At 37.4% G+C, this 27,330-nt stretch overlaps 2 protein-coding genes and 1 long non-coding RNA gene across 8 annotated transcripts in view; 1 reads left to right on the top strand and 2 right to left on the bottom strand.

Annotated features, from left to right (window-relative positions):
* The window catches only part of hs6st3a (heparan sulfate 6-O-sulfotransferase 3a), a 31,989-nt gene extending 28,737 nt beyond the window's left edge, over positions 1 to 3,252 (bottom strand). Inside the window, exon 1 of one of the 2 annotated variants that reach the window (XR_013799480.1) lies at positions 2,241 to 3,182. Coding sequence is in view for 1 of the 2 variants with exons in the window: in XM_079627623.1 (XP_079483749.1) it covers positions 2,241 to 2,764 (524 nt within the window). In the remaining variant the exon portion in view is untranslated. Of the gene's footprint in view, positions 1 to 2,240 lie in introns of both variants that reach the window. The other variant, XM_079627623.1, reaches the window with a different exon arrangement.
* An 8,843-nt stretch (positions 3,253 to 12,095) lies between these two features.
* Positions 12,096 to 26,625, top strand: LOC307006531 (claudin-10-like). 5 transcript variants are annotated; one of them, XM_079627614.1, is made up of 8 exons: positions 12,096 to 12,190; positions 18,982 to 19,078; positions 19,184 to 19,264; positions 23,532 to 23,808; positions 23,892 to 24,053; positions 24,128 to 24,209; positions 26,120 to 26,227; positions 26,324 to 26,625. In XM_079627614.1, the coding sequence occupies exons 3-8, from the start codon at positions 19,262 to 19,264 to the stop codon at positions 26,541 to 26,543; spliced, it is 852 nt and encodes a 283-aa protein (XP_079483740.1). In that variant the 5' UTR covers positions 12,096 to 12,190; positions 18,982 to 19,078; positions 19,184 to 19,261; the 3' UTR covers positions 26,544 to 26,625. The 5 variants fall into 5 exon arrangements, with proteins under 5 accessions (XP_079483740.1, XP_079483741.1, XP_079483742.1 ...); XM_079627615.1 differs by having other exon boundaries at positions 12,127 to 12,194; XM_079627616.1 differs by lacking the exon at positions 19,184 to 19,264 and having other exon boundaries at positions 12,128 to 12,194; positions 23,569 to 23,808.
* On the bottom strand, positions 24,018 to 26,413 carry LOC307006535. Its single transcript, XR_013799479.1, has 3 exons — positions 26,307 to 26,413; positions 25,884 to 25,899; positions 24,018 to 24,152 (listed from the first exon to the last, which is right to left on the bottom strand). It is a non-coding gene; the product is annotated as an uncharacterized lncRNA (long non-coding RNA).
* Positions 26,626 to 27,330: the final 705 nt, after the last annotated feature.

Here is a 27,330-nt window from a genome sequence, read left to right as displayed (position 1 = left end):
TCTTCACAAAGTACCCAATAAAAAGCTGCCTTAAGTTGGATCTCAGAGCTATCTCTCTTGGTCTATCACATCTCGTTTTGCCTTTATCCGCTTGAATGCTGGAGTGCCTGCTTGACGAGGCATCGCGGACGAACGGAGGATTTAGAAGATGAGAGATTCAAGTGTGTGTGTGTGTGTGTGCATGTGTGGGGAGGGGATTAATATTCTGAATCGTGGAAGCAGATGGGATTTTTTTTTTCACTATTGTCTGCCGTAGACCTCTCAACGTAACACGATCGTGTAATTGAAACCACATCCATTGTTGCATGCAGAAAAGTGAGAAGCTGCGATGCAATACATAGTGTCCCACTGCCTTCTGCACTTTGCATTACAACATTTCTACATGCACATCTTTTTTTAGCCGAAGCAACTAATGAAAAATGAGTTAAATCAACTCAAAACAAGATCTTAACAGGGTGCCACAGATGACATACAGTTGATAATGCAGTACTTTGGCTGTTCTTGCCCATGATAACATTATAATGAAAGTATACAAGCCCTGTGCAGTCGATCAACACCTTTGACTTGCTCAGCTGAGAGTATCGATTTATGTTCTGTGGTAAAGACACCCTTTAAAAGACGATCATAAACATGCTTGAAGAAGCTCTGCAAGGCCAACTGAGACGAGTGGGGTAATGAGAAGGAATATTCATGTGGCTGCAAACACATATTAATAGGTGTGTATCCCACAGCCCACTGGATTTATTAGCATGTATGTAATAGGTCAGGCAACCTAAATGTTTAGCGGCCCCGCCCATCAAGACGAATCTGTCTCACTGTGATCAATGAACAAGTCTTAAAAGGATCAGTTCACCCAAATTCATAATTTATTTGTAGCTATGACATTCTTGCACGTGGAACACAAAAGAAGAGATTTTGAAGAATGAACGAGTTCAAAAGGCATGGGACCACACTGAATTTCATTGTGTGTTTTCAACATATATTTCAAAACATCATAAACAGTAACAGAATTTTCATTTTGGGGTGAACTGTCCCTTTAAATCTTATTAAAGTACAAACATAGTAGACGTTTCATTCCCTTTTAGTTTAGTTTGACATAAGCAGTTGTGCAACATATTTACAGCTGTCTCACACTCAGTCGCACACATATTCAAAACTGCACGACACAGAATGGCCCATGCACTGCAGGGAGCTGATATTCACAGATGTGGATCATTTTTAGACTATGAAGAATCCAAACTCATGACACTAGCAAGAATATTGCAGAGCATTGACAAAAAAATAAGATATATTCTCTGTCACTTACACTTAGCTTCCACACTCTGCAGATATAACACTACTTTAAAACAACTTACATTTTTACATATGCATTTCAAAAATCAGCTACAAATGTCATTAAACTACGGGCCTATATTCATATTTGAGTTTTGTAACATGAGGGCGAATTGTAACACCCATCAGTTTAACCAGTTAGAAATTAAGGGGTAAAATCTCTATATGACATTAACCCTCTTGACCATAGAAAAGGATTTCCGGTAGGCAAAATTTAAAACAACTAAATTTGATTACCCCAATAAATCCATGAACAAAATCATGTTAAAAATCTTTGTTTTACATTGGTGTCACAACTCACTCCAGTAGTGGGGTAAGCTGTAAGTTAACACCAGCGTTGTTTGTACTTATTATAATAATATTTAAATTTGTAGCAGATGAATATGTGAATATTTTATTTAGGGTTGCACCAATATGAACGTTTTCGCTGATAACCAATAATTCTTTATATTTGAAAGTTGATAACCGATATATTGGCTGATAAATCTAAATCCAAATTATAGCCTATGACTGACTCTGCGCATGTTGCACTTAACTGTATTTTCCTTTTTGAAGTGATGATTCCAATCATATTTCAAGCAATTCAAAAACAGCATGGCAAACAGTGCACATCTGAAGTGTCTCCGCTGAATGAAATAACCCATTATCTGGGTTATAACCCATATATCAGTCAAATTTTCTTATCAGGCCCATAGCAATAACATTAAAAATGAACATCAGTCAATACCGATATGGTGACCGATATATGTGTTTTATTAAAGTTTTAATGTATACAACTTGAGTTAAATATGTTAAAACAAGTGTTACACATCGCTCCTGAACTTCTGATGTTTTACTGGTGCTGAAAGTAATTTTAAAGTGTCACCAAATTAACTTTAATTTCGCTTGTTCGCTTAAGAGCTACTTACCGCCTGTTCAACGGTGCATCTTTCTTTTGCTTTTTATTCATCACAGCAGGAACACAGGTCGTGAGCTCGGTCCAGTCCGCGTGCAAACCGCAACTCCAGCCCGTGGAGAAGCGCGAGAAGAGCCACGACTCCGCTTTCCCGGGACGGTGGCACGTGCATTTCTTCTGGCCGGAGCGGCAGTCGCACGGGCGTTCCAGGTGGATGTTCCGCACCAGGTGTCTCCCGAACGTCGTTCCTCCGGTCTTTTGGATGTGGAGGAACACGATCACGTCGTTTCCCTTGATTTCGAAATCCACGTGGCGTTCGAGGTCTTCGCGCGTGAAGTTGAATTTGGACTGGAATCTAAACGAACCGTCCTCGTCCGGATCCGGAGGCTCTCTGGGATATTTGGAGAACGGAAAACTCTCTCCATTCCCAAACCGACAGGACGTGCTCCCCGCTGGACAGATGTACTGATAGCCGATCATGACAAATAAAACGGTCAAAACAGGAACTAAAAGGAGTTTGTTGGATTTATCATCCATTGCAGTGACAATGAACCGGAGGATCACGCCATTGGTGATGCTGTAGCCGCTGAATGAGTCCTTCAGGTGCTTTATACGGATGATGCTCTCAGGCAAAGTCCGATCCGGCACAGAACAAGAACACAGCGCCTTTAGTTAGATCATAGTTACATAAAGGTCAGTCGGACCGTAACAATTGTGACAGAAAGGAAAAACAAGCCTTGCGTTTCCTCATTGTAGCTACTAAACTTGGAAATTACGCTTTACAAGCAGCTTCATAAACTAGCTGATATAACAAATAGTGCAGGACTTTGAAAACCCATTTGCATTGCCGATTTTCTTAATGTTTGGCGTCAATTGTGTCCGTCCTCGTCACATAGATTATAACGTAAGGCTTGGCAGGGCAGATGAGATCCGGACTCAGCGCAAAACACATCCATGTCCGTTCCGTCGCTCTGAGGTCAGCGCTGAATTATTGCACTGCTTTCTGATGCGGGTCCCTCTGAGATGAGCTTTAGGAAGTTCAGTTCCTGTTGCAACTTGCTCAGAGAGAGAGAGAGAGAGAGAGAGAGAGAGAGTCAGTCAGTGGGTGCATTGGATGAGAGCCTCATAGTGGTGGGTCTATCTGCTGATCTCTCATTCAAAAGCAACTAAAATTGGGCAAATGTAGAAATAGGTTGGTAAAGTGTAGGGCTGTCAATTCGATTAATCGCGAAAAATCTAACAAAAAAGTTTATATAATATATGTGAATGTATACACATGTATACACAATACACATATACACAAGATGTCATTAATCACGATTAATCAAAATTGACAGCTCTGGTAAAGTGGGAGAGTCAGGCTTCATTCCCATTATACCCATGAGTTTCCTTAAATGGTTAAAAGTAATTATACTAAATAGAGCTGTTGGAAGCAAATAAGTTGCTTGGGTTCCTATGTTGATAATGTCACATATCTCGAAGGGATGCGGCAGTGCTCAATTCACAACCACTGGCAGGGAAGGCACTGGTAAGGTAAATGACATCTGAGGTAAAACCCTAATGTAATGTCATAAAGTAAAAGATAATTTAATGTTATAAGAAAGGATGATTAAGACAATGAGCAATATGTTTTTAAATCAGAGAAGGGAGAAGTGAAGGGGGCTAGGAAATGTTTCATAATAATGAAAAAAAAAAAAAATTTCATTTAAAGGGTGGTTATGATTTCACTTTTCTAATGTTATTTAGTGTGTAATGTTGCTGTTTGAGCATAAACAACATCTGCAAAGTTACAACACTCAAAGTTCAAAGCAAAGGGAGATATTTTCTTTTTAAGTATTAACAAGCGGGGACTACACGAGCTTCCACCCGGGTTAGTGACATCACAAACCCTAAAATTTGCATAAACCCTGCCCCCGGGAATGTGATTATCATGACATAATATGCTAATCAATGACTATAAGATAGTTAACTCCACATCAGCTATAAATTCATCAACTAACCATTAAGAAATGTTGTCTACATGTTTTCACGTCTTTAGTCTCTCCATCTATTGTCTGACTCCAGTTCATGGGCGTCGGAACCAAAAAAAAGTGGGTGGGTCCTCCCCCAGAAAAATGTTACTGGAGTAAATGCCATTTCATGTATTTAGGTGCCTTTTAATTAAACAAGTAAACTAAATTCGCTTCACGTCGTGCACAGCTTAAATGCACAGCTATCCGTTCATTAACACGCTGATACCCTCAGCAGTTATTGATGTTTGCAACGCAATATTTTGGAAGGGTACAACGGGCGGGTACAAATGTAGCGATTTCAGCGGAAATGGAGTTTTATTCATTAGGGCATTCCTCAAGTTGAATGGATTTGACTGACTGCGCTCTGAAAAGCGAACAGACAGCGCTGAATGTGAGTGGGTCCAATATTATTGGTCTTAAAAAGTGGGTGGGTCTTGTCCCACCACCCATATACAATGGTTCCCCATGCTCCAGTTTGAACATAAAAGGCTAAAAGTTTTTTAAATGTTCAGGACACAAGCTGTTGTAGCTCCGCCCTCTGTGCCGAGAGCAGCAGCTCATTTGCATTTAAAGGGACAGACACAAAAACGATGCGTTTTGGCTCACTCTCAAAAAGTGACCATTTTAACATGCTATATAAAAATATCTGTGGGGTATTTTGAGCTAAAACTTCACATGCACACTCTGGGGACATCAAAGACTTGTTTTACATCTTGTGAAAAGGGCATTATACCACGTCTTTAAGTTGATTTGACAAGTGATTATTTCAACATTTATGTAATTTGCAATAAACACTCAAACTTTAAGTACAAGCCTCTCGCTGTTGTTTAATAGGAAAAAAAAGTTTCCCGCATTGTGTCCTACTTTACTTGCCTGAAGAAAAAAAATCCAGGGTTTGGCCGAATAGGGCTTTCAGTGCTCGGCATTTCTAAGCTGTCAGGTTTTGTGGCATTTGGATCCTAATTTAAAAGTGCATGGAAATACTACTAAACCTGTTAAAATACTCCCTGGTCTCCCTTACTCTAAATAAGCTCACTTGAGCTGTGGTGCAGAAGTCGTGCTTTGCTCCTGACATATGAAGCACTGCTGGGGCTTGTGGAGCCTGTGGTCCCGCTCGGTCTGGGCCATGTCCCACTTCTGTTCTCCCTGTTCGCTTCTCACTGATCTACCAGATAAAGGAGAAAAGCTAATAAACAAAGTTTAAAAAAAAAACAGTATTACAAACAACATTCAGGCATAATGACCAACTGCAATCCATAAGCATTGGATGTCAAAGTAAAGTAACCAAGATATGTGCAAATAACAACTTAGACACTCATAATACTTGATATCAACAATGCAAGATATGATACCTCATGAGCTTCATTTAAAGTGCCTCTATTATGCTTTTTCGAATATTATCTTTCATGCAGTGTATTATAGCTGTTTGTGAATGTAAATGGTCTGCAAAGTTTTAATGATAAATGATCAAGTGCACAACAAATAAAGTTATTGTCTCCTAAAAGAAAGAATCGATTCTGAACTGCCGAAACGAGTCGTCAGTAATTCCAGTCTCACTTCCTGCTACATACTTAACAATGTAACACATTTATATGTAATACATAATGCCTCTTCATTAACTGCCTACTTTGACCCTCAAACACTTTAGTTGTAGCTTAGGCTTGGAGAATTTGGTTCGTGTTGTCGACATGTCGAGATAGTAAAATAGTATAATGGGGCACTTTAAATCCACTGTCATCATAATAATATATTATATGATTGTATTTTGAACAGAGTACATAATTATTATGGAAGGAATGAGTTGATTGTTAATGGACATCTCCAAGCTTTAAATATTGGAAGGCTAATCAACATTAAAAGGACAATATGCACTGTTTGAAAAAAGATTATCAGTTTATGATTTTTTTTGGCCTTGATTTGCCTAATGATGCAATCATCACAACATATTTCTTTTTGAAAATGATTAACAACAACAAAAACATCTGTATAAAATTTAGATTTTTTTTTTCTGGTTGCCAACCTGGGAGCATTTCAGCACCACGGACAGCTCAGAACAATAGAGGAAGATTCTTTCTCATGCCATTAAATCAATATATTGTACTTCTCAAGACGATCTATAATTGAGCTGAGTATTGTAGATAATCATTTGAAAGATCGAACTGTCAGATAATAAGACAATAAAACAATCATTAGGCTTTGGTTGAACTTGCTATAATTGGCTGTCTGTGTTTATCTTCAGGTTTCTCGTCGAGTCTGTGGGGGTGGAAAAACATTCTTGTTCCTCAAACCATTTAACTGGAAGAAGGGTTGTTTTTCTCCCGACAGACTTAACATAATAGCATCAATGATAACTTTATAATAACTCCACCTCAAAATCATCACTCCCCTTCATAACAAAAGCTAAAATGGCAATGAGCAGAAGGAATTGAATAACAGATTCTGTATGTGACATTTAATTTGTGAAAAAAAGTGGAGGGTATATGCAAAAAATTATATTCCAATACACTTATTCATCTTGTGTAAGAGACAAGTGCAGATCATTTCTCCCAGGATAATTAGAGACGCATCCAGCTTTGACAAGTTCAAGATTATTAGAGAGGGTATGACTCTGTCTGTGTACATTCAAGGAAGCGACTATCTTTGGAAAGGTACACATCTCATGAACACAGAGTCAGTACTTTATCTTTCTGTTGAGTGCATTTACATACATTAGTCATCAAGCACCGCAGGAGCCTTGACAACGAGATAGGGAAATGATTCTGTTTTCTGAAGACATGACACAGTTTGGTGGCTATTAATGGTTAGTGGCCTTATTAATTAATAGCCTTTAGAGTCACTGTTTTCTTATGTTAATACAAATTTGTTGTTTGAAAGGAAATAAATAAATAAAATAAATATAAAAAAGATAATCTTATTTTATTTCAGCCATTGCCAAACCAACATTTCTCAAGGCAACATTTCATTTCTGTATTGAAATAACTAAAACAAACTGTAATGTTCAGTTTGGTGTCTGTTTCGCTTTCATGGACTCTTGGGCTTTATACGTCAACGATACTAAAAATGGAAAAGGTTTTGCGTTGTTTTTTTCACATAGGCTACAGACGACAATTTTTCTAATGATCCCTGTTCACACGGATCCGCAAAAATGACTAAAACCGCTGTATTCTGATGCCAGGCCAGTAGTTGGCGATGTCACTTTGTAAAGAAACGTATGTGCCTATAGACTGAACACGTAATACGCATGTGCACGATGTCAATTCACGTTTTTGTGACCCTGATAATGGTATTGTTTTCAAAAACTTGTACTTTAAAACCCCTGTTTTCAAAAGCTTGCATTTCCAGGCCCCTAAAACGCAATTGTCGTATAAATCAACGGCCAAACGCATCAAAAGTTTCCCATTTTTAGTTGGAAACTGTGTCTTGTAAATCTCTTACACCAGACACAACTTTTCTATATAAACTATATAGCCTAAACATTTTTTTTAAAGAACACACAACAAAATTTAACTTTAACTAAAATGAAAATGGCAAATATAAAAATAAAAACTAATTAAAAATATTAATGAAATAAAAAAATAAAAAAGGTAATTGTGAATTTTTTATCTCACAATTCTAATATTTTTTTCTCGCATTTGCAGGTTTACATCTCGCAATTCTGACTTCTTTTCTCATAATTGAATTGTAAGTCATAAAGTCCAGTTCTGAGGTAAAAAAAAAAAAAGTACTTTTTTCTCAGAATTGCGAGTTTAATTACGCAATTCTGACTTAATAACTCACAGTTGTAAGTTTCTATCATACAATTCTGAGAAAAAAGCCGGAACTGCGAAATGTAAACACAACTGCGAGAACAAAGAATGAAGAATTGTGAGATAAAAAGTCGCAATTACCTTTTCTACCTAAAAAAAGCCACAGATTTGCATAGGCTACAATTTCTTACTGGCGTATAATACAGTGAGAAGGGATATGCGAGTCATAATAATAGAGCAAGAACCATCAAGACTGGCAATATAAAAGCTCCTGCTCACAGTACGCACTCGCCCAAAGCATCACCCTGCAAACGTGTAGGCCTGCGGTTTTGAGAGAAATCCATACAGAACGTTGATTAATGCAGCAGCTACGAGCTTTAGTCCTGCATTCCCCCAGCTGGGAGAAATAATCAGCGTTCTTGTTCTGCCTGCACAGAGACAGAAGGAAAGAGAAACTACAGAGGGAACAGGGCATTAGCAGAGGGTCCGGTATACATAATCGTGATGTTTCCCTTGTTTGTTTGATTATGTGGTTTGATAATGCCGACTATTAGACTTCCCAGGGGGCCTCAGAGAAAGTGATTGAAAAAGAGAGGTTGCTCAAAGGGGGTTTACTGACTTATTGCAAAAGTGGAGCACTTAACACTTCGGTGCCTTTGGTGCTTTTAAGGTTCATAACCTTGCTGTTTTTTTTCTTAGTGCACTCCTCTAGATTGTTTGTATGAAGTTACATAAATCAAGTGGGGTTTGTGTATTCTCAGAAAGTTCAAATTAAATAATTCGTCACAGGTTTAATCTTCATGGTTTAAACCAGAGGTGCACAAACTTTTGAAGGGCCAAAAAAAATCATCCAAGAATATTATATCGTAATTTACTCTTACTCACACTCTTTTCATTTATACTTATGCTTACCAAGGCTGCGTTTATTTGATCAAAAACACAATAAAAACAGCAATGTTGTGAAATATTATTTCACATAAAAATTTGTATTGTAATTTTGAAATGCTATTTATTCCTGTGATGGCATTTTCTTCAGTGTCACATGATCCTTCGGAAATCATTCTGATATGTGTTTTGGTGCTCTTATTATTTTCAATGTTGAAAACAGTTGTGAAGCTTAATATTTTTATGGAAACCGTATTTTTTTAGGATTATTTGATGAATAGAAAATTTATATTGATAACTTTCAAATAGAATATTTCTGTAACAATGCAAAAGTCCATGTCACTTTTATTCAATTTAATGCATCCTTCAGTCTATAGGCATGCGTGAGTGTACTTGACAACCTAAACAACAAAGTGACATTGCCAACTACTGTCCTGGCATGTATAATACAGTCTCTTTTTTTTTTTCTCGGATCCATGTGAACAGGGATTGTTGTCGTATGTGAAACTTTTCAAAAACGCGAAGGAAAAACGTTTCCATTTTTAGGACATTGTTGCCGTGTAAACACCCTAAATAACACAATTTTCATTTTTGAGTGTACTGTTCCTTTAAGAGGTACCAGAGATTTCGAGAGAATCCAACAACGCAACAGATATTGTACTGTATGTGGGTCATTTTTTTAAATTTCTGGGCTTCTCTCCCATTCTCTGACAGCTTGAGAAGGATCATGCACTGTTGCTGAGGAGGAGTGATGGAGCGCTGCCGCCGGTTTTACTCGATGTGTGTCTCATCGCAGGCCGTTTGCCCGTTCTGTAATGCGCCATGATGCTCTCTGCTCGGCTGTGATTTTTATGGTGCCGTCAGCCAAGCGCATTGAGAAATGGTTCACCAAAGATCACTGAGTCAGCGTCTCTCACCATTGCAGATATACAGCCCTGAGAGAGCGGGCTTGAAATTCTGCAAAACATTCATTGGATCTAAAGTGCTGTCTTAGGTGGACTGCAGGAATATCTTCCAATTCCTTCTCAAAATATTCCTCCACAACAATTTCACAACATTCATGTCTGTACCAGCTTAGTATGAGCAATAGTATAGTGTGATGCCTTATCGTTACTGTACTTTATCACACAGCTCTCTAGAATACTTTCTGATACACTATACCAATCAAAAGTTTGGGGTCAATACGATTTTTAATATCTTACACTCACCAAGGCTCACAATTTAATCAAAAATATAATAAAAACAGTAATATTGTGAAATATTTGTTTTCAATTTAAAATAAATATTCTCTATTTTAATGATGGCAAGCTAAATGCATCATTACTACAGTCTTCAGTGTCACATCCTTCAGAAATCATTCTAATGCTGGTGCTCAAGAAACATTTCTTATTATTATCAATGTTAAAAACAGTTGTGCTGCTTAATATTTTTGTGCAAATCAAACGAACAGCATTTATTTTAAATATACATTTTCTGTAACACCATACTATAGTATATACTAATAATATGCAGGTAAAATTATAAAACTCCAAATCTCTATCGTCTTAAAATGTCTTGCTTGAAACCCACTTCAAAAATATTTCAACAGTTGTTTGAGTGAACAGGCAGCTTTAATAACCTTCGCAAACAAAACCATTTTGGAAGAATTCAATCACAAGCCCTTGCTTTCTTTGTTATAGTCTGTGCAAAAATCCTTGGCATTATATTTTATTGTTTATTTGAAATATTTTTCATAACCACATGCTCCCCACATGCTTTGGTCTTTAATAACATAACAATGAATGGCTCTGCACAATGATGTTATGCTGAAGTGGAGAAACAAGATTTAAAAAAGTATATAAATAAATAAATACATACATGCTGCGCACAATTTGAACATCATGGTTGGTTGAACCAATGTCTCCCTGAGAAGCATTTTGCTATGAGTGACAGAGACAGGTCTAATACGATGACTGATAGCTGTGTGTGAGCTTGACAAAGTGCATTGCTGACTTAAGATTTGAGCTGCTGATCCAATAAGCTGTAACCTGTGTATTTATATATTTATTTATTTTTCAAATTTAACAGAGGTCTAAACTGTTGACTTTTAGGGTCTTTTAAAGTGCCCCTATCATACTTTTTTTGGATATTACCTGTCATGTAGTTTTTATGTATTATATCTCTTTGTGTATGTAAAAGGTCTGCACAGTTTCAAAGATTAAACTGCACAATAAATGGAGTTATTGTCTCCCAAAAGGAAGAGCCGATTCTGAACTGCCAGAAACGAGTCGTTGGGAATTCCGGTCTGACTTCCTGCTCGTAGGTTTGTAATACATCTGCATAATGCAGCATATGGTCTTCAATTCACAACTTCTACTTTGACCCGCCATAAAAGACACTATAGTTGGAAGAGTTTGGTTCGTGTTGTCGACATGTCAAGAAGACGCTGTTTTCTGCACTGCGTATAAGCAAATCCACTTTGTACGCACTTCCAAAGGATGAGGACTCGGGCTCAAATTGATCCGGTAAAACTGACGCCATCATTACTGTACGTATCACATTATCAAGCACTGAGGAAGCCTCTAGAGCTGAAATTCAGATATGGTAATGGGTTTTTTTCCCCGACACACACGTGTAGACCAATCACAACAGATTGGGCCATCTGACCAATCACAGCAGAGTAGGCTCTCGGAAAGGAGGGGTTTAGAGAGACCAGGGACGCTTGTCATTTCTAATTTTTGCATCCTCGTTTTCTTTCTCAGCTCAATCCCCTGTAGGCTGCGAGGAAAGAAAATGGGGACGGAGGAATCGAAGGAAAGCTTATGTTGTTAAAGTTTGATTATTTAAGAAATTATTGAGAAGCACCCCAGATCTTTTATCGAACCTTTTCAGACTGTAAGAAAAGAGGTGATGCTGCAATGTTGTCAGGATTTTGTCTTGTTTGTGTTTTTGATATGTATTGGTTTCATGTTTTAGGCTTTCAGTTTGGTCTTTAGCGTGACCTAGTTAGTCTCATTGGGTACTGAATACATTCACCTGTTTATCATTGTGCATATTTCCTCTCTGTTTTGTGCAGTCCTTTGTCAGTTCTCATTGTGTGCTGAAGTGGTGTTAGTGTATTGAATTCCTTGCATTTATTAAAAGTTTGCCTGTAGAAAAAAAACTAAACTCAGGTTAGTCTTTTCCAACAAACAATTGCAAAAAAGGTGAATCCATTTAACAAGCAACAAGGCCAGACCATGACTTGAAAGTGAAAAGTCCAAACGAGAAGGCGATTGGCTGCAGGTGTGTGTGATCAAAGTGAAAGACTGTTGCTGAGGCCGAAATCAAGTACTGTCTGAGTAGGTAGGCTACTACATTTGAATATGAATTTACTTCGCGACAATTAAATAAGTATTCTATATAGTATGAATGTGGGTAGTATGAATGTAATCCAGACGTACCACATCCTCCATGTTGTCATTATCACACGACCTACCAGCGTCAGTTGCGTCACTTCACTATCATTCATGAATCCTCTCCCGTGGCCTCATGGGATAGTAAAGTGATCTTCAGAATCTCACCGGAAGGAGTAGATCATCCGGGGACTTTTCGCTTACTCTTTTTCCAATATGTATTCGGAAATACTACTCTTTTGGTGTACTGTTTTTCACATTCTATATAGTAGGGAAGTATTAAATTAGATTCACAGCGCATGCATTCGAGCTGTGCAGAGTCCAGGCATGTAACACATGTATATTATGAGAAGATTAAAGTGTTTTTTTTAACTTGGATGCATGTAAGCGAATTGTAGGAGACCTTCAAAACAAAATGAGAGATCTTTAATATAGCATAATAGGGGCATTTTAAAATAGTTTTCAGGGGAAATTTTTGGACAAAATGACCAGATACCAAAAAATTATCCAAAAAAATAATAATCCAGTTAAAACAGAACTCTCCTATAATTCTAAATATATTCGGCTGAGAACATTTGGTTGAATTAAACCACACAGGCTAATTCTGAGTCGGATCTTGGCACCAGGCCCCTGTCGCATGGTTCTGTCCCTGGCTTTGCTCTGTTCTCTCTCAGGCTTCTGTGCCACCCTCCAGTCTCGCAGAACTTAGCTTTCCGCCACCGCTGGCCTGGTTGCGTGCCAACTCCGTCCCCTCTGGAGGACTTGGCATGGCATTAAAGCTCTCTCACCCAGCATGCTGAACTGCGGTGGCATTGAGCCGGATCTCAGACGGGCAAGAGTTCTGCGCCCTCCCTGCTGGGCAGCCTGCCCTGATCATAATCAACAGTGGCGTTATTACTTATTAGGATGCTATCCTGCAGTGGGCATGTGGAAATGAGACAACATAAAACTCTATACAACAAATACAAATTAAACTGATTTTTCCAAATTAATTACTACTGCGGCAGTACAAAAACGTGTCTACAAAAAAACGCACACCTTCATTTTAATTAGAATGACAGCATGTCAAATAAAATAATAGTCAGAAAAAAAACTTTTTTGGTTGAGTATAATATTTGATGCATACGACTTGCATCATGGGCTTCAGTGTTGCACATCAGTTTGTAAGGCATCTGCAGTTTTAGCTATAAGCTTGGCTGCACACACTTCATAGCTCTGGACTGATCGGGGAAGCCACACACCGTGAGCGCCAAGCCAGAGAGTCTTTAACAAATGACATGCCTTACACATGCTTGTGCTATATTTGATGCAGTAAGATTGCTGGAGTGCAGAGTGTAAGTGTCGTGAGTGCACTCTCTATCCTCTCGAGTCAATCTTAATAACACTGATGGCATTTGTGCCCTCCCCTTTGGATCTAAGGAAGACGGGTTGTTATGGGATTGCCTGCAAAAGCTTCTTTTTTTTAGGCTTGTGGGAAGCTTGTGAGCACGAGGAGTTTCTGAAGACATAAATTACCACACAACATCATGAGAATCTCATAGTGCCTGAGATTACACATGCCCTCTGGCAGTGAGTTTATCAGTGCAAAAAAAAAAAAAAAAAAAGAGGACACTTTACAATAAGGTCTCATTTGTAAACATGATCTAACTATATGAGCAATACAGTGTTTATTAACATTTGTTAATGTTAGTTAAAATACAGTTTTTTCATGTTAGTTCAATGCATTAACTAATGCTAACAGACACAACTTTTGATTGTACTAATGTATTAGTGAATGTAGAATATCATTTCTGTAATTCATCACAAAATGCCTTTTAAAAATATTACATTTGTTAAAGGATACTCCGTGAGCCGTGTTTGGAATTAATTTCCTTGTCACCTGAAATATATATTTCTGTCCACTGGCATATTACACAAGAGAGTCAGCATAAATTCCTTCAAAAATTCACTTTAGGTCCACAAATGCAAATTCTATCCCTTCTAAAAATGTATTTGATGCCTTTCAGAGTGATTTTGCTCCAGTTGAATAATCCTGTCCTCCAGTAAGTATTTGTTATATGTATAAAAAAATTCTGTCAGCCCATTTATGTCACAGAAACTCCTCTGCGGCTTGCAGCGCCACTAAAGCATCATTAAAAAAAACTCTGTCTAACAGCATGTCAAGGCTGTATCATCATGCCTGTGCTCCATTGAATAAGAAGTAGATTGTCAAAACTCTGCTGTGAGTCATCATTTTGTTTTATGAATGTTTATTTGAGGAATTTAGAGTTTACAGGAGTTTTAGACGATTATAGATCTCAGCAGGCAAGGTGAGCAGCCAGAAGGTTGAGAATGAATCCCTATAAATCATTATCGGTGAAAAACACATTGGGGTTTTCCTTTCCTAAGGGAGTTCTTCAAAGGAAAACCTTTTCACTGAGCACAGGCACACAGCATTCAGGAGGCAGAGCGTTCTGGACTGTATCTTTTGAGATAGAAAAAGCTTGTTATGTCAGCCTTGCCTCTGTAACTTCAGCAGACAAGCGTACATCAAAGACTGCAAACGCTCAATTACTGAGGAAACACTGAGAGATACAACTTACAACCACTAACTCTTTACATTTCCATGTAGGCTCTATATATGCATGGGGGAACCAAACATTTTTCTACAGCAAGTAGGTGTAGGTATAAAATAATATGCAACCATTGTGTAATACTCCAATATATTGTGTATAATGGGCACGATTCTACTATTTGAGTTTGTGGAATCAAAATCGATTCAAGATTGATTAAATGCAATCTGATCTGATGAATTAGACTGATGAATTTTTGCTCTCCATTCCAACCGGCAGTGACATATTCATTATGTCCTACTGTGTGACAGTTTCTTTGCTCTGAAAACTGTTCTGTCAATAAAGTATTCCCTTTGCACATACATTAGAGTGTCCACATTTTCGTGTTTTTTTTATGTTTGGGACATAAACAGTTGTTTGTATTCACACATATCAAACCCACCGCTAGAATTATTGAGGTAGGCTTACTACACGAGTACAAAACAACTATGGGACACAAGTGTATAACTTTTTATGGATTCTAAGCCACATTTCAGCAATAATATCTATAATTGCTTTTCCACCATTGGGCCACCTTTGCTGACTCGGTGCCACTGTGTAGAGATTCAGCGTTTATCATCCCAAAATTACTTCCAGTCGTTGAATTGGACATCTTGGAGAAGCGTCCCTATGTGCTGAGATACAGTCCTACAGCACTGAACGTGTTTGCACATTCCAGGTATGCTGTCGCCAATGGTCTTTATGACTCTTTAAAGGGGACGTTTACTCATTCATTAGCCCTGTTCCCATATCGAACCCTCACGATCTTCCTCAGAGTCCACAGTTTCATGATGTAATGCCGCTTTGACTGTTGGGTAGATGTCTGAAGCTCCGCAAAAGTGCACATTAAGGGCACATATTGGCCGCAAAGGAGGCACTCACAAGCACCTAAAATGACAAATGGGACACCCTACGGTCTTGTGGCCTCACAATGGCTGCCGTGTGCACGTGTCCGTTTAGTCCACATGACCGTATGTGTCCCATTTGTCATTTTAGGTGTTTGTGAGTGCCTGCTTTGCTAGACCATAAGTGCACAAGTGTGTCATTTCGGACAGGGCCATTATTCACTCATCCGATTCATTCAAAACAATTTACTCATTCAAGTCTGGAAGTGAGCTGCGTTACGATTGACAGGGTCCCTACGCAGTGTTCACTGCACCATACTCTCGGGATATCTGTTGGATTTCCCTTAACAATTTTTTTTTTTTTATGTCAGCAAAATGGCATAAATAGTCTATTTCCAACAAGAAACTAACATGGAAGGCATAACACAATAGAACCATAATACATCCAAGACAGATCAAGAAAAATAAATAAATAATAAAATATAACAACATAATAAAAATGTATTGATTCATTTAAAAAAGGGGAAAAGGGTGCAGTATCATTTCTGCTAAATATTTTTATTAATTTATGAATATAATAAACAGGAGAGAATTTAAATAATCAATATTTATGCAGCTCAAATAAATCAAATAAAACAAGACTCGACAGTCTTTGGTTATCCACATCATATTTTGTAAGGTAAAGTGAAACCATCAGCAATTGAAAGTAGGGGGAAAATCACATTATGAAATAAATGTTTTTCTCCAAAAACACGTCGGCCACAATTATTGGCACCCCAGAATTTTTTATGAGTAAAATATCTCTGAAGTATATTTTCCATTGATATGTAAAAAAAAAATGAGCACACCAGGGTGACTGGTGAATATGAAATTGTCTAGCTATGACTTCTTGTTTCACAGGACTAATATGAGGAAACACAAAGGCCAAATTCGCTTAATCATCCATCACAATGAGTAAAACAAATACAGTTCTGATGTGCAGCAAAAGATTGTTAAGCATCACAAAATAGAAAGCGGCTGTAAGAAAATATAGCTCAAGCATTGAAAATTCATATTTCCACCATCAGGGCAATCATTAAGAAGTTCCAATCCGCTAAAGATATGAATCTGCCTGGAAGAGGACGTGTGTCTATATTGTCTTAATGCACGGTGAGGAGGAAAGTTTGAGTGGCAAAGACTCACCAATTGCAGAGATTAGTTGAGTCTTGGGGTCAGAAAGTAAAAAAAAAAAAAAATCAAACAATCCCTATCACATGTTGTTTGGGAGGGTTTCAGTTTCAGAGGGTTTCAGGCATATTCAGTTGTCAGACACGACTGGAACTTCAAAATGGACCGGATTCTATGGTCAGATTAAACTGTTATCTTGGCATAAGAAGGTTGCAAAAAGTATTTAATAAACGTGTGCCAATAATAATGGCCAATCAATGTGTCTTGGAGAAAAGCTTTTATTTCATAATGTGATTTTTTACACTGACTTTCAATTCTTTTAATTCATTTTTTTGCGCATTTTTTGAATTAGAGATTAAAAGGATAAACAATGCAGATTTATTTTTACAGCCATCTTTGATCATATTTACCAGGGGTGCCAATAATTCTGACCACAACTGTAACATATACCGTACAGTACATGTGTGTTTATATAAATATAAAAACATTAATTTAATAAAAATTGTAATATAAATAAATTCATATCAATTTGTCACATTTGAAAGCACTACACTGAATGATAAATATCTGTTGTGACGTTTAAAATAAATGTAATTTGGTTATTTTAGGCTAACAACGCACGACTACTGTTTCTCAAAGACGTGCATGATTAAATCTGTTGTAGCTTCATTTGGAACTACTTTCATTGGCTAATCAAAACTAGACAAAGTACGTGTAATAGGCTACTGTGTCTAAAATGGAAGTTATTCAATGGTAATTTCTTGTTTAATGAACTAATACTGCCGGTCATATCAGAGCAGCCAGAGAGTTCATGGCTCTCACTCTAGTTGGTACCGGAGGGAATTTGAACCCGAGTTCCTCTTATCTTTTTTCACATGAGGAAAATCCAGCTGATCAGATAAGGCAGATGAACAGATAACTGAATGAAACGAGGGAATAACTGACTTCATTTATTATGCAAATCAAACTCCATCTAAAGACAGCAGTCAGAACCACTAATGCACTTATTGTGTTTGCTGTGGTATTAATTATCCGTTTTAGACATCATGTTGATGGCTTTAGAGTCTCAAGAATCCACATGCAGTTTTTTCACTTTTTGCTGTTCATGTCGAAGTGATGCGTCATGATGCTTCCAGCAGAAAAAGATAAAAATAAGACTAATTCTTCAGAGAGTTGGAAACATAAGTCAAAACATTGTTTCTACCTTAAGAGAAGATCAATGTAATAAAACTGTTCATTTCCCCTTAGTTTACAGAGACGAGACAGATGTCTTATAAAATGTTATTATGCCGTGTCTCTACTTCAGGGTAAGACTCATTCTTAGTTCATCAGGACTGAGTCAGTTGGGATGGACAAAGACATTTCTCATTTCTGACAGCAGTGGACGCTCCACAACGCTACTTCTCTTCTCGACCTCAGGTCACTCGCCACACTCAATACACGGAGAAATGCTGTTCAAAAACAGCCTCAAAGTCCCAGAAATCTCAAAGTCATCATTCGTGTCGCGTGTGTGAGGATGTGTGAGCGAGTGCCAGCACTGATATGATCTTGACTGATCTGGATAATATTTCTTTCATCAGTGTTGTGAGGCAGAGCAGGTTATTCAGTGTCCGTCTGCACATCTTCTTTTATTTCATATACGCTGATTTGTCATGGGACATTTCTAGACTGTTGCTTACATTCATCTTAATGAAATATCGACTGCTGTTGTCACATGGATATTAAAAACTCCATCTGCAACATAACTCACTCTAAGATATTAATAATGAAAGTTTATACAGTGATGCCTTTAAGAACAGTTTAAGTAATATTTACTGAGGAAAATTAAAAGGTTTCAGTTAAACCAGAGGTTGGACAGTGTTACCGCTTCTGGCCATATTTCTTCTTTTCTTGCTTGACGAGACCAAAGTCACTCTTAATAAGACACACGTTGCATATTGTGTGTGTGTGTGTGTGTGTGTGTAGCTGTCAGAACAGGTGAACTGTCATGTGGTTACTGAAGCGTTTCTTTCCTCCAAATGAAGCCCCTTTACTGCAAACTGTTTTTTTGCACAAAAAAGGTGTAATACATTGTATATGAACGTAACTGTGTGTGTTTATATTTCCACATGTCTTCTTGTCATCTGAACTAAAGCACCTCAGATTTCAGTTAAGGGTCTCAGCAGCTTCAGGAGGGAATGAGAATGAAGTGTGTCTTGAGCTCTGAGACGATCCATGAAAGAATGAACACGGTAAGATCAGACTTTATCTGTTGCTAAATCTGGTTTCTTCACTGACTTCACCACACTGAACATAATGGACAATGTTTCTTTTCTATACAAATATTCTTCAAAAAGGGTTTTCAAGCCTTCAAGGAGGAAATGGCCCTAAATGAATCGTAAATGTGGCCGAGCAGCAGCGTGTGCTGTGAGTAAATGGTGCGTAAATGTCAGTGTAAAGGGGGTTGGAGTGCTGGGGAGGAATATGGGCAGCTTCATGTTGAGATTGATCATTTTAAAGCTGTGTTTTATTAAATAAGGGCCAGATAATTGAGTATTCCAGGAAGGGAAAACGGGAAGAGCCGTTTGAGAAATGATGGTTGGCCGCTGATGTCTGTTTGGTTTTAATGGGAACACTTTAGCTGGCTGGAGCGGGTCCAGCAACAGTGCTCCTGAAATTCTGCCAGAGTCAAATTTAAAAACCAGGGTTTCCACAATATGAGATTCAGAATAAATGAAGGAAAAGACCTCCTCCTGCTGCCCCATGCGTGACCCTGACCTGGATCTGCATGAGGAGGTCAACAAATCTGTAGGTTTTGCTTGTTTTAATGCTCTTATGTTTTCTGAATGAAGAGTTTAATGAGCTGATTATTGTAGACAATTATAATGTGTGCCATTAAACTCACAATAATTGTAATCTGTGACTGTGTCAAAGAACATTTACCTCATTTTTTGGGGGCAGTCTTTAATGTGATATCCAGGTATCCCACAGCGAAAGCTTCCTTGCGTCACTGATGAACAGAGATTCATATCAGAATTGGTATTAGAGCCATTTAAAATGCTGTCATTACTTGCTTGACAGGATAGTAGCAAATAAGGCTGGACTGTCCTCTTTTGATGCATCTTTTTAACAGGCAGTACACTGTAGTAAAAAAGAAAAAGAAAAAGAAAGATCAATAAGCTATGACAACATATTTTTTTGTATTGCTTTAACATCAAAATAGGTTAAACAAGTTATACCAGATTCAACTAATTTCAGTCAGTTTAATATAATTTAAGTTGAAATTACTTACACATCTATAAGTTTATTTAAGGCATACATTTTTTTTTACAGTGTAATGTTTTCTCAAATAAAACGAATGTTGGTATGAACAAGAGCGCAGAGACACTGACACCTTCCTCTGAGGAGAAGATGCTCTCTTTAATTGTGTCATTTCTCTGTGAAATACTACAAAGAATTGAATGGGGAACTGCAACAAGAATAAACTAAAGTATCATGATTTTGTTTTTAAAAAGTGACAATTCCTGGCTTGTTAAAGAAAAAAAAGTGTTAGATAAATCACAGTAGGCTACATCTCAAAAGTACTTGAGTACTTTTTAATGTAGCTACTCAAGTATTAAAAGTAAACCAGTACTAATCAATAAACCATGTTTGCTATTATTTAGCCAGCATTAGGCCTATATGTAGCTTAATAATGTATAATGCAAACTTTATTTTATTACCAAAACGTATTAAAAAATTAAACTTTAATATAGCCTACTAAAATATAAATTTAAGTTATTGATATTCAAATGTGCAAACCAGTGAAACAATAGGCGTATATGCTACTACCAGTAGCCTGGCCTATTTTATAAATTAGGAAAAACTACGTTTGTGTAGCCCACCTAAATATGTGGCAACAAACACAAAACAGTATGTTCACAAATAACTGACCTAAGATTTAAATTGCCAACTAAAATTAGTAGGCTAACTTACTTTTCACGCCTTGAGTCGCGCGCACCTTCAACCTATTTTGACTGGATCATTGGATCAGGGTGTTGAATCTAAAACAGCGGTTGGAGTCCTGGTCGCAATTTCTTCTGTTCAAAATAATGAGGAACAATATATGTTTATGAAATGTACTAGTGGAGTAAAAACTACCATATTATGGTGTGGAACAGATCTTTCCCAAATGGCACCCTAAACACTCGCGGTCTTCCTACTACTAGCTTTCGTAACGCCGCTTTGACTGTCAGGAAAAAGTCTCCTGGCAAAAGCGACCACAGGGGGGCGCGCGCGAGCACCCTTCTGAAACCTAAAATGTGGTGCAGCAGGTAGGAAGTCACTTTGTAGGCCAACCAGTTAGCAGCATCACACTGGTTTCCTTGAGAGAGAAAAACAATAAGATTTTGGATTATTGCTAAAAACAAGCTCTGTGATCAACAAAAGTTTATGATACTTGCACGTTTTGTCCATCAAGAAAATTATCACAGATGAACACAACTTTTATGAATTTTGAAGCCTGAATGCAGTCGCCAGAAGTAAAAAAGCTAAAGGTATGGTAGGCCTAGTAGCCTAGTCTATAAACGAAGTAGCCCAGACCGAAAGTGCATATGAAGTGCCATTTGGGACAGGGCCTAAAATGAACTACACACTTTCCCACGAATTTCTACATCAACCAACGCCTCTGCTTTTCGACAACTCTTTGAGTTTGTATATAAAAACACTTTCCCAGAACGTTTGAGTTGAGTTGAGAACATTGATTAAAATTAAGATACAATTTAAAACGAAATTCTTTATTGCTGGCAGGCCAGTCTGGGCCTGTTGCCGGCCACTGCTCCACAGTCTCATGGACATAACCTGTCAGCAATTGTCCAAAAGACTGAAAGTGCATGAAGTGTGCTTTTTGGGGCGGGACGGTAAAGTAAAAGTTTACCAAAATAAAAAATACTTTGTTACTGTCCTCCACTGGTAAATACTCACTTTGTTTAAATTAATGTGTAGGGCCTATTACATTATAATTTGTAACAATTACAAAAGACTTAAATAACACAGGTGTGCACACGTATGATGAGAAAACAACTTACACACACACCACAACAACGTGCATGATTTCAACAGCACGATTACTGGTGAGAGTAACGGTTAAACAGAGAAGCAGAAACGCGCCACCTGGCGGAATATATACGGTAGGCCAGATGGAAAGAGTTTATTTTAAAATAGGCTGCTTTCACAAACTCATAATAGGTCTGTATCATCCTGTCACTCACACACCCCTTTATCACAGGGCCTATGATAAGTTTTTTTTATTTTTATTTACTATTCTACTAAGACCTACTTCATCTTAATTATCAACTTATTAATTTTTATTCCATGTTAAGTCATGATATCACTGATCAAACATAATATAGCATAATAACATTTTTGTGATTTATAAGTTTGTATTCATATTTAGCCTAAAACTTTATTTCTTCAGAATACATAGCACAGCAACAAAAAAAATCCAAGCCAGATGCTACCAGTTGGCTAACTAACCAGGCCATGCTAACCAGCCAAACCTCGACGCCTTCGTTCTAAAAAACAGAGCTCTGCTGAAAACACCACCGAGCTGAAGTGTTTACACTCCTCAGGCGATTCTTATCCGAACAAGATCTAGACTAGTGTTAAGTTGACTCATCTTTTATTTTTCATTTGACTCTTTATTTATTTATACTGATTTTCTCCTTGCATGCTGGTGGCACTGAAATAGCCAAATATTGTTTATACATAAACACTGCACACATTGCATGTGTTAGATAAACATCTTAACTCCCAGTATTCCCAGGACACTTCATATCCAATAGCTGATGTCCTGTCAGATTATATTTCAAAAACAAGACAACCTGTACACACAAGATCATGAAAACTCACACAGGTACGATCAGGATGCGTCAACAGAAACTGGGTCAAGTCAAGAGGCTCAAGAAATATATTAACAGACAAAAATATTTAGAGACATTTTTATAAAGGATGGAAAGGCATCAGTTGGTGTTATTAACTCAAACCAAACTATTAAAATATATGGCTTAAATAATAAAAATAAGGCTAAAATGAAGTTTAAGTCAATACTAAAAGTACAAAAACTTTAAATAAAATTCAAAGCTTAATAAAAATCTTTAAAAAATAATATAAACCATTTTACACAAAGTAGGCCTACATAAAAAATACCACAAAACTAAACTTAAAATGAAACCGAAAATATAAAAATAAAAGGTAATTAAAAATATTAATATACATATGATAATAAAATCACACTGGCATCGCTTCTGAACCCAGTGTTTGTGTAACATCCATTATACTTATATTTTCATATGGTCCGTTTTAGCACAACACTTTTTATTTAATATATATGTAAAGAATTACATTTTCCCCATTTCATTTTCAACCATCATTCATTTCATTTCTTATTAATTTCAACTAAGAAATAAGCTTTGACATTATTTAATATTGGCTTGGTTTGTATAAAGCTCACTTTAACTTGTTTTAGATCATTAGACGTGCACATTATTGCACTGGAAGCTCTTCGAAACCATTTCCTATTCTAAGAATCTGTGATAATGCCCTCTGGGGATGAAAAACTGATGATGAGGTAAAACTAGGTAGTTTTACCAGTTGTCAAATGCAAAAGGAGGTTTTCCAAAGGCAGGAGACACACTGCCATATCTTATTCCTCCATTGACCTCTCAGCAGTGCACGTGTCTCTCTCACATCTGGTTTCATGAAGCCGGCAGCATGAGGCAGCGGACAGTGGTGATGTATGTGGAGATCGGCTGCTTTGTGTCCTGTCTGTGTGGCTGGATGTTGATCTGTTCCACTCTGGCCATTGAGTACTGGATCGTCTCAGAAAGTGCTTCTGTCGTTCTCACCGCCGGGGATTACTATTCCAACCTCTGGATGGACTGTGTCTCAGATGCCACAGGAGTATCTGACTGTAAATACTTCCCTTCCCTGATGGACCTGTCTGGTGAGGACAACATCTCTGTGGTTGAAACTGAGACATTAGTTCATGATTTGATAATTAATCTCCTCTCTTTGTGTGGCTGTTAGTTTTCCTGCATGTGTGCAGGGCTCTGTCTGTGGTCTCTGTGATCTTTGGGTTCTGGGGAGCTGTGCTTGCCCTCATTGGGATGAAATGTACCAAAATCGGAGGCTCTGAGCTCGCCAACGCCAGAGTTACATTCGCAGCAGCATTGACGTACATGGCATCCGGTATGAATATTCCTTCATAATAATTTTTGCACAAAGCATACATTGAGTATCATTAACTGATGTCTGTTTTGCAGGGTTCTGTGGTATGATAGTCTACTCCTGGTGGGGAAATAAAGTGCGTTCAGAATTTGTGGATCCATATTTCTTAGAAACAAAGTACGTAATTATGACATTTATATTGGTCACATTACTTTACTGCTATAGCGGTTGATGTAAAATATGAGTCATGATATACCAAAGGTCTTAGGGGTCATATAATGAGGAATCAAATATCTTTGGTCTTTTGAGTCCAAAAATACCATTTATTGAAATGAAGCCACATACATACATACATACATACATACATATACATACATACATACATACAAACAAACAAACAAACAAACATACATACATACATACATACATACATACAGCTAAGTGATGTTCATACAGACAGTAATTTGCAGTGACGAAGCAACAGTGAAATAAGCAACAGTGACTGTTGACATTTCGATTAAAGGTAGGGTAGGCCATTTTTGGAGTGCTAGCAATAGCGAGTTAGCTTTGAAGGCATGAGATCCCACCCTCACTTCAGAGCGTCTCCAAAGCCACGGCTCCTCAAACACATGAACACACCAAGGGGGTAATCCATCAGCCAGAAACTGGACTAAGTCTGATACTATTGTTGAGAGAAAAAATCTATTCACCTAGGTATCGCAATTTCTTTTAAAACTATTTTTAAATAGATTTTTTTATTACAGAATTGATATTAATTCAAATTAAATTGCTTTATTTTTGTCCTTGCAAATAGATGAGGTTGATAGAAGTAAGCCAGCTTCGTTTCAACCAACAAAGGGTGAAATGTTTTTTTGCATGTTTTTTTTTGTGTGTTTTTTTTTTACAAAGAATGAAATGTCTCGTAATCTTTGAGTTTTGAGTGACGTAATATCCCAAGTGGACACGTGGAAGATACGTGAGACTGAACGCACTGAAAAGCCCTCGCACTACTCATGTGCTGAGAGAGAGATAACACAGTAGAGCTGCACCATTCATTCATCTTTAAAAGACTGTGATCTCGATTCAAACACCCACGCGATCTTTCAATTCGTCTGTCTATTAAACCTTTGACAAAATCATATCGCAACATTCAAATCTGTGTTGCCTGACCCAGAGAGAGTTGTCATGAAACAGCAGTATTTTCAACCTCATAGTTTCATTATTTCTGTGATACAATAGTTCAAATTATCACAGAAGTTCTGGGATAAAAGTTTAAAGTTCAAATACACTGATGTCTGTAGCGATCAGAATAGAGCAAATCAGCGTTTGAGAGAAACTTGGCGATTAAAATAACGCATTTATCGATTACATTGTTTCGCCACTACGTGGCGACAAGTGACTGTTAAATTTTTTATTTGTTATTGAATAATTTATTCAAGAGAATGTAGTAACTGTAAGATGCTTCTGAAATAAGTCAGAAAGATGTGATTAATTGTTTTTGTAAATATGACTCATCTTATACATCAGTCTGTATTATGATTTAATTTTTCCCCATGGTCTAGTGTTAAAATATAAAAAAATCGCAGTATATTGCAATATCGAATCGCAATACTTGTAGAATCTCAATTCTTAAAAAAATCGCATTACATATCGTATCGGCACCCAAGTATCGTGATAGTATCGAATCGGGAGATAGGTGTATCGTCCCAGCCCTAATACTCTGATTGGCTCGCCAGGTGTACTTGGAGCAGGGAGCAAACAAAAGCATCCCGAGAGAAGGGGTTAACCTCATGCCTCAAAGCACATTACTTTACAATAATAGTGAACATAAACAACTTAAAGAGCACTGACCTGTACCACCTGACTGCTGCAGATTCATTTCAGTTTGTTGAAAGAGAGCAAACATGATGCAATAGACAAAGACATCAGTCTGCATGTTTGTATAGACTAAAAATAACTAAAATATTGCAGACTGAACACAAAACCATCTAATTTGGTGACGGCCCTCAACCTCAAATCTCAAAAAAATGTTAAAAAGGAAAGCATTATGATATGGTTCTTTAAAATATGTGACTTTTATTTCTCAGGTATGAGCTCGGTGCCGCTCTCTTCATTGGTTGGGGAGGTTCGTGTCTGGTTATATGTGGAAGTGCAGTCATGTGCTATTTCTCCGGGAAAGAGTCATTCCCCAAAAGGTCTGGCCCGTCACACAGTCTACATCTACGTGGAAACAAGCTAAAAAGGGGGGTGCAATGAATATGTGGTTAAATTTACCTGTTTTTCTTCCTCAGATTCAATAAACAACTCATAAGACCCCCAACCAAAATGACGGCACGTACCAGACGTACGTACACGCTGCCCGTCTCGTCCAGACCCACAACAGTCTTCATCCCTCCTTCACAACAATCATACAGTGAGAGAAGAGGAAGTAAAGAGAGGAGAGGAACACAAGAAACCCAGTTTTCAAGAACTGTCAGACCCACCTTGCCTCCTATAGACTCAGCTGTGTAACCCAGTGTTTAAAGAAACGATAACACAACAGTAATAAAATCAGCTTCAAATGTATCAAATTTTACAACATTAATCTGTTAATTTATTACACTCTAAAAAATGCTGGGTTGTTTCAACCCAATTTTGGGTCAAATGTGGACAAACCCAGCCGTTGGGTTACATTTTTTTATTACATTTTTAACCCAACGTTTGGGTTTGTCCATATTTGACCCAAAATTGGGTTGAAACAACCCAGCATTTTTTAGAGTGTAATTTAAGTTGAAATGACTTTCATTCCTTCACCCAAATTACTATTTTGTTTTTTTTGTTTTTGTTTTTTGTATTAGAAACACTCAACAATTTCCAGATGTTTCTCCCTTTTTCTTTGGTAACACTTTACAGAAACATTGTACATTAGCATTTTAGTTGCTGTAATAACATGAAATAACAATGAATAATACAGCATTTAATAATTTATAGCCTAACGTTGATTTCATATGCTAATACATTTTACATAAAGTAATATAAATGAACATCAGTTAGGAAAGAACATGAATTAACAATGGGAAAAAGAATGTTACACTCTAAAAAATGCTGGGTTGTTTCAACCCAATTTTGGGTCAAATATGGACAAACCCAAACATTGAGTTAAAAATGTAATGTAAAAATTTTACCCAACGGCTGGGTTTGTCCATATTTGACCCAAAATTGGGTTGAAACAACCCAGCATTTTTTAGAGTGTAGCCTATCTAAAAATTGTCTTTTTGAAAATGCCTGTTTCCAAGCATTTAAAATAAAGCAATAGTCT

This window comes from Phoxinus phoxinus (genome assembly GCF_949152265.1).
Source record: "Phoxinus phoxinus genome assembly, chromosome: 11".
Taxonomy (NCBI): domain Eukaryota; kingdom Metazoa; phylum Chordata; class Actinopteri; order Cypriniformes; family Leuciscidae; genus Phoxinus; species Phoxinus phoxinus.
Note: the sequence above shows the minus strand (reverse complement) of the source record. Positions and strands in the feature narration are given on the sequence as shown.

Bases quoted from the DNA above. Each gene is read 5' to 3' on its own strand.
- LOC307006531 (XM_079627613.1), top strand. From the start codon at position 19,025: ATGAGAATGAAGTGTGTCTTGAGCTCTGAGACGATCCATGAAAGAATG. The intron at 19,079-23,531 runs GTAAGATCAGAC...TTGACCTCTCAG, and splicing joins TCCATGAAAGAATGAACACG to CAGTGCACGTGTCTCTCTCA. The intron at 24,054-24,127 runs GTATGAATATTC...TCTGTTTTGCAG, and splicing joins ATTGACGTACATGGCATCCG to GGTTCTGTGGTATGATAGTC.